The sequence below is a fragment of the Lissotriton vulgaris genome, chromosome 4_1, assembly GCF_964263255.1.
Source record: "Lissotriton vulgaris chromosome 4_1, aLisVul1.2, whole genome shotgun sequence".
Classification (NCBI taxonomy): Eukaryota; Metazoa; Chordata; class Amphibia; order Caudata; family Salamandridae; genus Lissotriton; species Lissotriton vulgaris.
The window spans coordinates 1381374524-1381388873 of record NC_141691.1 but is presented as its reverse complement, the minus strand read 5'-3'; the positions used below and the strand labels follow the sequence as shown (position 1 = coordinate 1381388873).

Genomic DNA, 14350 nt, shown 5'->3' with positions numbered 1-14350 from the left:
TTCGGATGGAAAAGGGAAACCAGAAGCTAAAAGGTAAGCGACAGAAAAACTCTCCAGGAGGAGACTTTCCAGGCTGTGGCATTTCTAATTTTACAGAAAGTGGGATTGAGCTCTCGTTGTGGGAGAATAGTGACTTTGTTAAGCCTGTTTCCAAAATATAGCCAGATGGATGTCTGTTGAAAAGTTATTTCTGTTGTCATAATAAAAGTTCCAATTTAGCTGAATACATATGTCCCTATTTAGGTTGTGTGACTGGGAAATTCAATACCGCCTACTGGCTAATTCGGCCCATGTTGTCAGTAGCGTGGGCAGGATGCCATGGGCTCGGTGCAAACAGGGAAACTGGCGCCTCTGGCTGCCGAAGTTCGCAGTAAAATACAGCAGTTTTCAGGGTATGATGCCCCTGTGTGCTTGTGTGACACCTTGAGCCAATGTACACGTTTAGCTGACATTACTTTCCATGCCGGAACATGTATGACCACACTTCTAAATGGAGAGCAAGGAAACCAGCATGCAAAGCGTTTGTGACTAAATGATTCTGGACTGGCTGACTGCCTCGCACATGGCTTGAGTCCGGTTGGCAGGTCTGTGGGTACTTTCCTGCTAATGTTAGGGGTACTTTCCTGCTGTTGCAGTGCAGCGACCCTATGGCTTACAAATATAAGAGCAGCTGTATGAAAAACGCAAAACCTTGATCGGTGAACACTGCGAGGGATTGGCCTTTCCGGAGGCAGACGCATACCAAGCATTGGCCACCGAATAGGACACAGTGGCCCAAGTGCTTGAAAAAACAAGCAGCAGCTGTTTTCAAGCACACACTCGTGCTTGTGGGGCCATCAGCCGTGCGGGAGAGAGCAACAGCAAATTAGCACGCGCGCCGCTGCTCGCTCCCACAAGGTGGATGCCGCCACAAGCATGAGTGTGTGCTTCAAAATGAGCAGACCAATGGCTAAAGGCCCTCCTAGAGATGCGCATGCACACTGCCTAGGGGAGACCTAAAAAGGGAACCTTCCCAAAACAAGGGCTTAAAGAAACGAAAAAAAGTGCGCATACATGAACTGAAATAGGCATAAGTGAAAGGATACAAGTAATAGGCCACTGCTCCGTGGGAGGGAGCAGGATACAACAAGGAAGGGCAAAAAACACAGATTACCCACATAGAAGCAAGCTTATGGAAAGGACACGCGAAGAAACGAACCAAAAGCACACAGAGGGGATACAGCATGTCTCGAAGAGACAGCGCATGCGCTGCCTAGGCAAAACATAAAAAAGTAAACCTATCACTATCAATCAATGTTACATTAGGACAATAGCAACACAATCCCAATATACACAAGAGTCTCCCCTCCCATACCTTATTTAGCACATTTCTTATTATTAAAGATACAAATTTCCGCATCTAGATTTCATACATGTGAGGAGGGATTCAGTACGATTCTTTAATGATGAGCCCATTCATTCTAAATTTTAGGGCGTTTTTGGAAATGGAAACTCTAGTTCTACTAACCAAATGGCTGGTTAAACACAATAAACATGGGTGATATGCTACAAATTAAAAAAATCCTCAAATCAAATAGATAAAGGTCTGCAGTCTACATTCAACTCACCTACTAGTAGGAGGGGCATCGTCATCTCCCATTTCACCTTCCTCTATTTCCAGTCCATCCTCTCTATACTCTTGATGCTAGAAAGTCATAACATTTTCAATTATTATAAAATAATGCATTTACAACACTTTTGTGAAGATTTGCAGGGAATTTGACAGCCATGTTTTTACCAGTCTTGAAACCTGGGATGTGAGTGGCAGTTAAGAGCACTGAATGATCCAAAAACCATAGATTTGCTTCTCATGGAAATCATTGTCTTGCCCGTCATACATATGCATTACTATCCACTTTTCAATATAGTTTGTATTATTTTCAGCTTTAAGTCTTGAGAGGAACATGTGTGATCACTCATGACATCAGATCACAACCCACACTAGGCAAATCAGTATTATGATTAGCATAAATAACTCTGTCACTAACAGCATAGGACTTCCATAGCAACTTCTCCAAGGTCCATTTCACGTATCCAGTCATGCTAGCTTTCCTGTGATGTCTAGGGCCCAAAGTAATCGAGCACCTTAAAAAAAGGGTGTCCTGTTGACATTCAATCAACAGGTCAGACAACCGATCAGTCATCATCTGTGGAATGTGCTCAAAGAACTGATAGTAAAATATTCCAGACTACTGTAGCACATGCCTAAATCTAGTAATCCAGTATCTTCCAGCTCATACAATTTGGATATTGTATCTAAATGGAGGAAAAGATGCCTACAAGTGAATGCAAGAGATATAAGAATATCAGAAACACATGTCAACACTGGTCTGCCTTGCTTGGTCATACCCTGTAGTGACCCATCCCAGCTCTCAAAGATGAATGCAGTCACGGACAAGCCGGATGCATTAACATTTATGATCATCCCTCAGTGACTATTTCCAAAAATAACTCATTCTCAGTTAATGGCGAACTCACAGTGAATATAGAAATCAAATCAAAAATAAACAAAAGAGGTTTGCCAGGGTTGTGTTTTAGCACCATCTGTATTCTTTTCTATTGATTTCCAAAACGCAGAATGTTGATTGAGAAATGTGGTTTATTTTGTAGCAAAAAAGGCCTAGTGATAAATGCTCAAAAATCAAATGAATGGTATTTAAATCCAAGAGGTTACATGGGTGCAGAATAACTGGGTGCCAATGTCCTGGAAATATTTACAGACTTTGATCACTTAGGCATTAGGTTGGCAGACAAAAATGCTGTGAGCAAATTGTAAATAGCATTGCTAAAACACAGGGTGTGTGCCAAATTTCAATTCTTCAGGGGGTTTGTGAGCTATCCAATTTCCCCCACACCGGAGAATTATAGAGAACAGGCCGTTAACATTGCAATCTAAGGAGCAAAATTATGGGACCACAGTGGCATTGAAGACCTTGTATCCGCAGAGAATACTTTTATAAGATCGATGTTAAGGATGCCACAGAGCACCCCTCTTTTACCTCTGCATTTAGACCTAGCCCTGAAACCGATAAGAGAGTTAGCCAGATTGAAACCAATGTAATATTGGGTCAGAGTTTGGTCTACTAAAGAATTAAACCATTTTAGAACAGGACTGCGCGATGTTATTAGTAGACCACAAGCACTTAAGATCCTGTGGTTAAGGTATAGCAAAAAGACATTCATTAGCTTGGGAGAATTATGGTCAAATGTAGCCTCTAACCCCTCTAATGCGTCTTCTGTAGTAAAAAAAGAGTTTTTGTCACTGCACCCAGTACAAAAGATTGAATTCAAATTTCCTGGCGAGATTAAACTCTTTTTAAATGTACAAGTGGAGTATAAATTAAAGGAATTTTTAGACAATCAACTCCACTTTCTAGGAAATTGTTGTACAATTAAGGCTAGGCACTCTTCCACTGGCATTCTTTACAAGTAGCTGGTCAGATTTTGGTATGTGCACTGCATAGGTAATGTTTAGCATGTACTTTTTTTGTCCTTGGTACAAACAACTCCGCCTAACGTGAAACAAACCACTTTGCTTAACCCTGGGGATTAGGCATTTTTGGGAAAAATCAAGGATCTGCAAAACAGATACTAACCATATGGCTGTGTTTGCGGTCTCAGATCAAGAACAAAACAGCCCAACACCAATATTGATCTGCACTGTTCATATTAACACCTGCATTAGTCACTTTATTTGCCTACTTGTTTGGCCAAGCAGCTAGTCTTTATCGGAAGGTGAGGAATTTACGCCAAAAATTGAGTGCAAATATTTTTGATCTCTTGTTTTTGTAACGCTCTTTATCTTGGTTACGTTATTTAATGTATTGCATGCATTGTCATTTTAATTAACTCTAACTGACAAATAAATAAATCCCATCTCATGAAGAGCCATGATATGTAGTTCATCATGAGTCGAGCTGCAGCATCTCAATAACTTCACATCCCTTTCCACCTACATAGTTTTCAGTTTCCTAGGTGTTGTATACAAATCATGAACATTGTATAATCTTTTGTAGTGTTGTATACCACTAGCACATTTAGCTATACCCAGACAGTTACACCCATTATGTTTGTAATACTGTTTTCAAAGCGTCCATTCATCGCAAAACAATATGGCCAAAAGTTACTGGGTAATGAATTATGCCTAATAAATCAGAGCTCAATATTCCTGCAAGCCGTTGTCTTGATAAGGCCCACCATCCCCCCAAAAGATGAACTTCTGCAGTGACTCACCTTCTGTCCTAGTGTGCTTTCTTGTTCATTGGTGTTATACACAGTCACATTTTCCAGATTGAACTGACTTTGCAAATTCAGACCTGTGAAAGCAAAAAATACTAATTGTTATTGGGAAGAGAAGGGAATACTTTTGAAAAAGAATACAAGTTCAAAAAATTCTTGCTCACAACTCACACAGGGAATTAAGCCACATCCTGCTGGCAAGTTAACTGCTCAGATGGAACAATGTGCAAGAAGCTACACATTTTGCTCAGCAGCAAGTAATCCTATTTGGCATAAACTATGGTACTATAGCAGAGATATATGCATGTTACTAGGACAGTGATGTTTCTTGCTCCCGGTTGAGAAATGTTGCAGTTTGACCTTAATATTACTTAATGATATGTTTGTTGTGCAATCCTGATAGCACCTCAAAGCACAGGGGAGGGAAATAGGAGAGTTCTAAAAAAAAGATCAAGTAACGAAGGAGAGGTCTTCTGAATAAAATGAACTTCCCCAAAATGCTCAGACTTCACTAATTGTTGGGACTGTATTATGGATAGCTAACCATAGACATAGAGCTGGCTTGCAGGGTAGGAAGTAGTAGCATGAGGCTAGAGGGACTGTGTGAGGGTAGGAAGAAAAAGGCACACGTTTATGGAGCATGGTGCCTAACAAAGAAAGTACCTGAATTTTATGTTGTTGCAAAGGTGATTGTTTAGTGAGGGCAGCAGTCAGTGGAAGCAATGCAACTTGCTTACGGATAACAGCCGCCAGAGATGAAGAAACTGAAGTGAAAGTTCCCGATTAAAAGACAGCAAAGGTAGCCATCACCAAAGCGGCCTACAGGGGAATATAAACCTCCTAAGCTACAAGAGCACTGATTCTCAAAATTTGATAGCACTGATTCTCAAAATTTGATAGAACAATCAAACATGAAGACTTGGAACTAAAGAACATTGAAGCACAAGATTTTCCCACCCTCTCAAAATCCACCATTTTATCGCTCCGAGCAATTTATTCCTAAGAACAATGACCTTTACACCCTGATCAGTCGTGTACACTGAAAACCACTAAGAAATTAGTTGAGAAGTAAGTGCAAACAACTTAGTTGAGCAAGCAGAGACTCCAGAGTCTATCACACTGTTGCAATCGTTTCTGAAAATAAAGGCCTGGATCTTTCTTTCGTCACCAGTCTTGATGAACTGGAGATCGCAACACAGGGCCAGATTCAACCATGCAGCCTTAAAAGGAATGCCAGCTACATAATTAGAGATGTCCAAGCAGACCTACATTTAATACCACAGACATTAGCGCTGGGTCACCCCTTCGCTGGGGCAGCCATGCGCTTTATACATTTAAGAACATAACATAACTAAGTTCTCGAAGTATCCGCTGGTGGAAGGAGGAAGGGTGTAAAATGGTCAAAGTCCTGTTTTTTTTTTTACAGTTGACGCAAGACTGTCACACCACAGAGTAGATCTGGACAGAGGAGAAATAAACTGTGAGCAAAACCGGTTCCGCTTTCTAGGGGTCAAGAAGTTCCCTTAGGTATATGTTTTGATTGATGATAATTTAGGGCAAGCAATATGATCCTTGAGGTTGCAAGTAACATTTTGGACATCATTACCTTTGATAACAGCCTAATAGTGTTAGCAAAAATGGTCCTGTCCCACGCCTACTTTATTATTTTGTTAACCTCTGTTAGATCATACGAAAAATTTAAACTGAGGGACCTGGATCTACTTTTGTTGCATGGTGGCACGGTTTGAACTAAAGCTACAGATAGAAAGAGGAGGGCTGGATGCTACTGTTTTGATCTGTATTACTCAGCAGCTCAATTACAATTAGCAGCTCACAGGCTACAGGCTGCCAGAACACCATTTTACCCAAAACGGAGGTTTTGAACAAAATTGAGTTCCCAAATGCTCTGGTGCTCGAAGATCTAACCCGATGGCACAGATTGCCTTGAGCGGCTTTTAGAAAAATATGTACCTTAGGCGAGAAGAGAGATCATATGTGTCAAAGATGCCTCTTATGGGTATCCCCACACATACAGGGTGGAATACCTTGGGATGAAATGTGAATCATGGTGGTGGGAGATTTATTCAAGGAGGAAAAATTGGCCGGAGGAGTAAAGCAGGCTATATAGTGGATGTGCTTAACGCATGGAAGAAATTAAAGCTTTTAAGGTTCATTGGAAAATGTTTCAAGATAAGCAGGAAACATATGACCTGGCACAAATGCTCTATACAATGGGGTATGGGAGAAAATCAATTAGCTAGCTTTACAAAGCTTTAGAGGAACACACAAGTGTAAACTTACATTTATTTAAGGACAAACAGGAATCTGATATTGTAAGGTCATTTAACAATAAAGAATGGCAGAATGCCACATACTACTCAGACAAGGTATCCCACAACACAGGGTTTGAATACATATGGTATGCTATAGAGGGCCTTCCTGACCTCACACAGGTCTACTTAGTACCTACATTGTCATGATTCACAAGAGAATTTCAGACACATGATATCGGAAGGCCCTGAAACGGAGAACTTCTGGTGGTGTGTCGCCACAGACACGGACCTATTTTATTTCAAAGGGTGTATTAAGGCTACTTACACATCCTAAAACGAATAAATCAATGTTTAAATTCTTTAGTTTCACTATTAGCTAAGAGAGCTATTGCTTTATCACAACAAGCTCCCAGGTCCCCTCCACTGGCAAAGTGGAGGACAGCAGTGTTTTATTGGTCAGAAGCATTCAGTGCTGCACTACAAAGGGAAGAAAAGAAAGGGTTGAGGAAACAGCCAATAGTCCAACAATGGAAAAAAGTGGTCTTATCCCTAATGAATACCAACAAGGAGGTCAGCATGCCACAAGAGTTGGTAGACTCCCACTCTATAGGAGTGGGTACTGTTATGATGCATTGAAATAATTCACTTGTCACTGCTGTTGAACCCCATTTCTGGAATGGCTGAGACTAATAGTACTATGACATTTTTACAATGATCATAATACATATACAAATTGGAAAAGGTTCTCCAAAAGGATGACACAAGATTGGTCCTTGATCACTTCGGACTGAACTAGGACACTCCTCTGGAAAATTATATTTTTCTTATTTTTAAATTGTTACTGACTATTTGTTCCAATTCACTATACTGATGCCCTCTGATTTTTTTGTTTAAATTTGTTTATTGGGTCTGAATCATCACATAACAAAAAGAAGAACAGACAATAATCGCAATACATTACCACAGTCTTACATCAGATAGGTAAAATTGCATGTCTCGTGACCACAGGTTCTCTCTTTCCATGTGTCAAAGCCTTGTGTGCTCAGTATGTGACTCATCGTAGAGACATCATGATGTATCGGAGAGGTGTCAGTGTGTCACCCGCCAGTAAACGGCGATGCATGTATTTCCTACCGCATCGTCGGTCCTTTTCCGATAGTAACTCTCAGTCGGGTGTGAGGTATCACTACAGGCATATTAGGTGGGGCCAGAGATGCAGGTGTATCCCAGATTCTCTTTGGAACTATCAATGCTATGTGTGTGTTCAGTATATAACTGCGCCCGGGCTGTCTGCCGGTCTATTATTCAACGATTCTCAACTCTGGGGAATCAGCAACAGGGGAAGTGGAGTCGGGGGGGAGGGGGTGGGGGGTTCGGACTATGGTTCTGTCGGATTTCTGTTGTTCGGATAGGCGTAGGAGCTCGACGGGGCATAGGTGCTGCGCCGGAACGCATGAGGAGGGGAGTGGCTACACAAATACTGTTACGAACGTGGTGTGCACTAGGGGGTAGTCTAGGGTCAGCTCCCGAACAGGCATGCTCCTGGGTGTCTGGTGGCCCTCAGATGTGTCCCGCAGTGAGTGCGGCCGAAGAGGATGGCTGAGTTTGGGGTTGTCCATCAGGTGGGGGTTCGGGGGGGTCAGTCTCGTTAGTGAATGTGTGTAGCACCTGCGCCCATTCTAAGGAAATAGGGCGTTTATGGGTCCCTTTCAGTTCTTCCTATACTGATGCCCACTGATATAGAAATATGTGGTGTAGCGTGGGTGAAAGTACTGAATATCGATTCAAAAAGATGTTGCAGGTCTTTGCCTACTTACATGATTCAGCCACTTAACATTAAAACAACTAACATTATTTGTAAAAATTAATTGGAGTGATGTGTGTTCGTTAGTGGAAGCTATGTGAGTTCAAGCAAATGGTCAGCGGAATGAATAGATAGCCTAGACAAGAGGAGGGATTGCTAGGTAGCAGGGAGGTGGTTAAAAAAAAAAATGTTACGATCTACGAAATTGGAAGTGAGCAGTTTGCAGAAATAAAATATGGAGATTTAAGCAAATGGACAGGAGACTTAAAAGTATGTAATACTCGGAATGAGGAGGCATGCAGAAGATGGAAGGCAAGGTGATGATCCTTCGATAGAAATAAAGGAGTGGGACAATCAAAAGTTTTAAGGTGAGGTCAATTTTTCACACAGTGCTTTAGGAATCAAACAGCAGGATGCTTTTGAGATAGATTGCATGCAATATGAGTGTGTGAAACTGTAGAATGAAAAACTGGAACCTGAATATGACCTACACTTCATACAAAGTATTTGCAGCAGTAGATTCTTTAAACCAGAGCCATCCTGCTATTTCTGAGCATGAACACTTGGCTCTTGTCTCATTTCTGCCCCTACACTCACACAAGGCCCCTCTTCTCAAAAAAACATATTGCTAATTAAGGTTCACAGGACAAGGTAGAGATGTATTGGTGGAAGATTGCTGGCTCACACACTTTGGTACAGAATTTTGTTGCAGCTCACTTATGAATGTTCATCTCTCCTCTAGCCTAAAACGTTTTTATTCTGTTAGTCTGTTCGTGCAACTTAGTCTAAGGCCAACTTCTTGTTTCTTTCGTTTTTGTTCTTCAGCGTGAAGAAGCCTTTCTGCATTTGTTGCACTTTATAACAAATAATACCAAAACAAGTATATACAATTCAGATTGAAGATCACCACTAAATCTGCAAAAGGCATACGAGCCAATGGTAAGATTGTCAATTGTAAGCCTCCATTATTTTTAAAGTTATGCTCTAATTTTGCTTCAGATTTACTTTTGGCACTTATATTAGTCTGCTGTACCCATGACACTACTTGCTTCACATACCGATAGGGGGTTCGAGCTATCTCACACGACTAAAGGATTTACAGCCAAACATGCAGTAGTGGCATCAAGCCAACACAAAACAGAAATATACATGTGGAACAAAAGAAATCTCACCTGACTTTTCCGACAAAGGAAATAATCTGGCCAAGAATAGCTGGATTCTTCCACAGAACACAGTGTTTTGTGATTTGGATAGCCTCCTTAGAAGATCTGATCAATAAAGAAGCAATAATTAAACTAAAACAGTCATAATGTAACAGGCTCCTTCTGCACAACCACTGAGATTATTAAACATTTAAACTAAAATCTAAAACCAGAAATGTATTCAGATCAGATAATTTAAGGCTTGCCCTACCATTTATATTTTTGCTAATTAAAGATTTTTAAGTGTGCATTAAAATAGCATGAATGTTTACAGTTAAAGTCCAAGATGAACAATTTCACACATTATTTCAAAAAGGCTAAGCAAGCATACATGTTCAGAGTTTTTACTCCCATGGGTTGAGGAGAACGAGGAAGTGGGGTTTGTCTGGAAACAGTCTTTTTTAATCAAGGCCCAGTCTAGTCATTAACTTGATGCAAGCTTACTCCTCAGATAGTAGTTTGACGCCACGTTATTTTGCATCTCTTCCTAGGGTTTTCTCGGTAACATTATTGGCCAACGAAAGTCAAACCAACCACGTTTCTGTAACAGACAGGCCTCATGGAATGTGTAGAGGGGCAGTTGGTTAAAGATTTATTGGGCACAAGGAAGAATCAATTATGCCAGAGGACTACAGAATCAATGGTGATTCTAGATTTAGGAGATGAGTTATTGCCACAGTGGGCGCACCCCCTGGTGGCTAGTACCAGAGATCACGTGCATTTAAGTAATTCTGGAATGAGGTCTCACAAATGGGGGTAGCATTACATATAAGGGAGCAAAGGTGCACTTAGCATCTTGGGGCTACTTTTTAATATGCTTCACCTCAAGAACACTAGCCCTTCAATTATACCAAAACATGTGCCCTTAGACATCAGGGGTGTACATTTTCACTTAGACGCCTGTTCTCCTTATAACCACAGCAAGATGTTTTCACTAAAGAAGTAGAGACACGCACCATTTCTCTTTCTTGCAGTGCATTTAACAAAGTTCTTTTATCACAAATTCTCATCTCCTACATATTTGGGATCAAACAACCACAACTAAGGCAGCAACATGTGTCTATCTTCAGTACGGATGTAACAAGAATGCATTACATAAAGAAACAAGCATTGACAAAACCAATAGGGCTTGTCTCTGGTTGGTTTTGCTAATGCTGGTTTGCTTTGGGATACTGTGTAGCCTAGCATTTCAAGTTGGCTGCTCATGCATGTGTGGAGGGAGAGAGGCAGTTATCTAGGAATGTGTTTTGTTAAACTGCAAGGTAAATAGTCTTGAAATCTAAACCAAAAAATATTTGCTGTACTAATCATACTGAAATGTTTTGAACTTCAGGAGAAACTCTTCCCAATTAAAAAACCCATGCCATATATTGGAATCAAGGTCATAAGACCCATATCTGGCCTCTGCACTTTAGTATTATATTTTCTATGAATGCTTTCATAACAATATGCAAAAACATTTACAAATCCAATCAAAAGGAGTATGTTTTTCCAGGCCAAATGTGCTTTGTGATGGCTTGGTTTCACTGTGAAGTGTGCATGTGTGGAGGGAGAATACAGCATCAACCAAGCGGTTGAAAATCAGCATTGCCGAGAAGGTGCTCTGAATTCATTTCAGTGTGGAAGACTGAAGCGGTACTAGATAGAGCAGACTTGTGTGCCACAGCACTAACTTGAGAGTGCATGGAGAGATCACTGCTAACTCAGATGCCAAGGCTTTTAACAGAAACTGAGGGAGAGGGAGAAGGTCCAAGAGAGGAAGGCCAAAAGGAAAAGGACCAGGGACTAGAGTCACCCCCAGTAAGCACTAATTCGTTCTGATCAGGATTGAGCAAGATTGTTAGCACTCATCCAGTCACTGATAAAGATTATAACTGATTGAAAGTTAAGGACAGAAGAAGAAGAGCAAGAAATAATTAAAATTAGTTGGAGGTCATCGGCGTAATTAAACACTGTGACGTCCAATTTTTGAAGAGCAGAAATGACAGGAATAATATACAAATTAAAGAGAAGAGGGGAGAGAGAAAACCCTTGGGGAACACCGCCGGTGATAGGACAGGCAACAGCAGAGAAACCAGCCAGCTGGACAGCCTGCTGGCGGTTCTCCAAGAACGAGGTGATCCAGGCCAGTGAAGAGCCCAGCATGCCAGCACTCTTGACACGGGCAATCAAGATAATATGATCGACCGTGTCAAAGGCAGCTGACAGGTCCAAGAGGATCAAGGCCTGGAAAGAGTTGACATCGGCCCCACATCTAAGTTCATCCAACACAGAGAGGATGACAGACTCTGTGGAATGCGCAGGGCGAAAGCCTGCCTGATGGGGGTCTAGGAAGTGCGTGTTCTCAATGAAGGAACTAAGGCAGGCTGTCACGTGACTCTCCAGGATTTTTCCCAAAAAAGGGAGCAGAGAGATGGGGCGAAAAGTACAAGGAGAGGATGAATCAGCTCCTACCTTCTTCAGAATGGGAATGATTTTAGCCGATTTGAAGAAGTCAGGGACCGTCCCCAGTGAAAGAGAGTTGTTAAGAAGTGATAGAGGGGGGTCCAGACAGGCAGAGAAAACCTCTTTTAGTATATGGGCGGGACAGCTATCAGAGGGGGAGCCAGATTTGACCTTGGTAAGTAGAGAATGGAAGATTTCCCTAGATATGTGTGGGAACTTTTCCAAACAACAAAAATTAGAGGGGAGATCCGGGCAGAAGAAATCAGGAGATGGAAGGGGAATATTGGCTTTGATTGTGCTGATTTTTTCAATAAAGTACTGATTAAGGGAATTACAGAGGGCTTGTGAGGGAAACGGCTTAAGGGTAGCTCTTACAGAAGTGGACAAATCGTGGACAATCGATAAAATATCTTTAGGCTTATTAGCTGAGGACAGGATTTTTGAAGTAAAATAGTCCGATTTGGCCTGGAGGATGGATTTCTTATAGTCCTGTAGAAACGTGAGGTACAATGATTTTAAGATGGGACAGTACCTAAGCCTCCAGTGGCGTTCAGCCTGCCTGAGAGCCAATTTTTTAGATTTTAACTCGGAGGTGAACCATCTGTTGGCATCGTAGAGGCGGCGAGTCCTGCTGAGACGTTTTAATGGGGCCAATTGATCACAGGCGGAAGAAAGCCAGCAGTTGATTGCGGTAGCCTGAGAGTGGAGAGAAAGATCAAGTAAGTTAGGGCGTGAGGATGAAAGGGAGGAGCAGAGAGAAGGTATATCCACTCGTCCCCAATTTCAGGCCCAGGTGTTAGAGGGGAGCGATAGTTTGGCAGCCTCCGCAAGATCGAAGAAAAATTAAATAAAGAAATGATCGGACCAAGGACATGGACTAATAGTAGGGATAGCAATATGCAAATTGCCTGACCAAACCTGGTCCAAGATGTGACCATAAATATGAGTTGGGGAATGCAAGTGCTGGGAAAGATTCCTGTTACAGAGCAAATCAGTAAATTCTTTAGAATGAGATCTTCCCGAGGATCGGAGGGCCAGAAGTTGAAGTCGCCCAACACCAATAAACGAGAATTATTGACAACCAGCGTAGCCAGCAGTTCCTCAACTGCCTGAAAGAACAGAGGCATGGACTGCGGTGGGCGATAGAAAAGAGCACACATCAGAGGAGCAGTGGTGGAGGTGGAGCGGAAAACAAGAAAATCCACTGCTGCAATAGCAGGGAAGGACATAGGCAAAAACTGAAATTTAGAATGGATAATTATTGCAACGCCACCTCCAGCTTTCCCAACCGGGCGGTCAGAGCGTAGAATGTAATCAGGCTCAGGAATTGCCGCTAATACATCCGGAGAAGAGTCAGATGAAAACCACTTTTCAGTAAGAAACAGCATATCAGGCCTAACAGTATCCAGAAAAGTAAACCGTTCAAGCTGATGTTTAACTGCCGAACGAGTATTGAGAAGATAAGCTGACACTGTCGTGGGAGGGGGCAGGGCCAATGAGGGCTGAGAGGATACAGAGGCCATAACATGGGGCAAAGGGTGAGCCGACTGGACCATGTGAGGTGGAAGGGAGGCAATGGGGCTGGGATTTAAAACACCAATACCTTTAATGCGTGAAAGAACGTGGGCAGGGAGAGTCCAGTTGCCATGAAGTGTGACTAATTCTTGGGCGGTGTGTGCAGTAAAACTGGCATAGTGCTTGGCCGCCGGCCGCGGACGGGCTTACCTTTGGCACGCCTTCGGCACGCCCGCTGCACGTGAGCATCAGATTAAATAGGTCAGCGCTCCAGTCTGTGCGCATTTGGACGTATCAGGAAGGGAGTCTGACCTCCCAGAGCAGCTAGCGTCAGCCCACTGCCACCAGGTACTGATCGCGTCAGCCACGCGTGCGAGTGAGCATCGGATTAAGTAGGTCACAGAAAGTGAATCTGACCTCCCCGGAAGCCCACCGAACAATCGGCACGCAGCCGCGTCGGACTGGGGCTAGGGGTTGAGTAAATGAGCACAAGTTTAAAAATAAAGTTAACAGTCAATTCCTCCCAACATAATATGCAAGAAGCAATTACACACAGCAGCAGGAGCAGCTAGCGTCAGCCCATTGCCACCGGGTACTGATCGTGTCAGCCAAATGTATTTGGCAGGTTCCTTTATAGGGAGCACCCACTTTTTTCATCTCACTTAAAGGCCTATCTGCACATATTTCTATATGACTGGTTACAGCCAGCAGCTGTGGGTGCTTCCCCAAGTCTGGTTAGGGCATATTTTTCTAAAGTTAATGCTGCATGCAGTGCAAGACACCGGCCAAGCATACATTTTAAAGGGCTAAAGTTGTCATGCAGAACAATTTAC

The 14350-nt window shown here is 42.4% G+C and overlaps 1 protein-coding gene across 2 annotated transcripts in view; it reads right to left on the bottom strand.

The window, feature by feature from the left end:
- THOC1 (THO complex subunit 1) overlaps positions 1 to 14350 on the bottom strand; it is a 449280-nt gene that overhangs the window by 326473 nt on the left and 108457 nt on the right. For both annotated transcript variants that reach the window (XM_086965617.1, XM_086965619.1), the window contains exons 7-9: positions 9528 to 9623; positions 4273 to 4355; positions 1608 to 1684 (exon numbers count right to left, since the gene is read on the bottom strand). In XM_086965617.1, coding sequence (XP_086821743.1) covers positions 1608 to 1684; positions 4273 to 4355; positions 9528 to 9623 — 256 coding nt within the window. The remainder of the gene's footprint in view (positions 1 to 1607; positions 1685 to 4272; positions 4356 to 9527; positions 9624 to 14350) is intronic.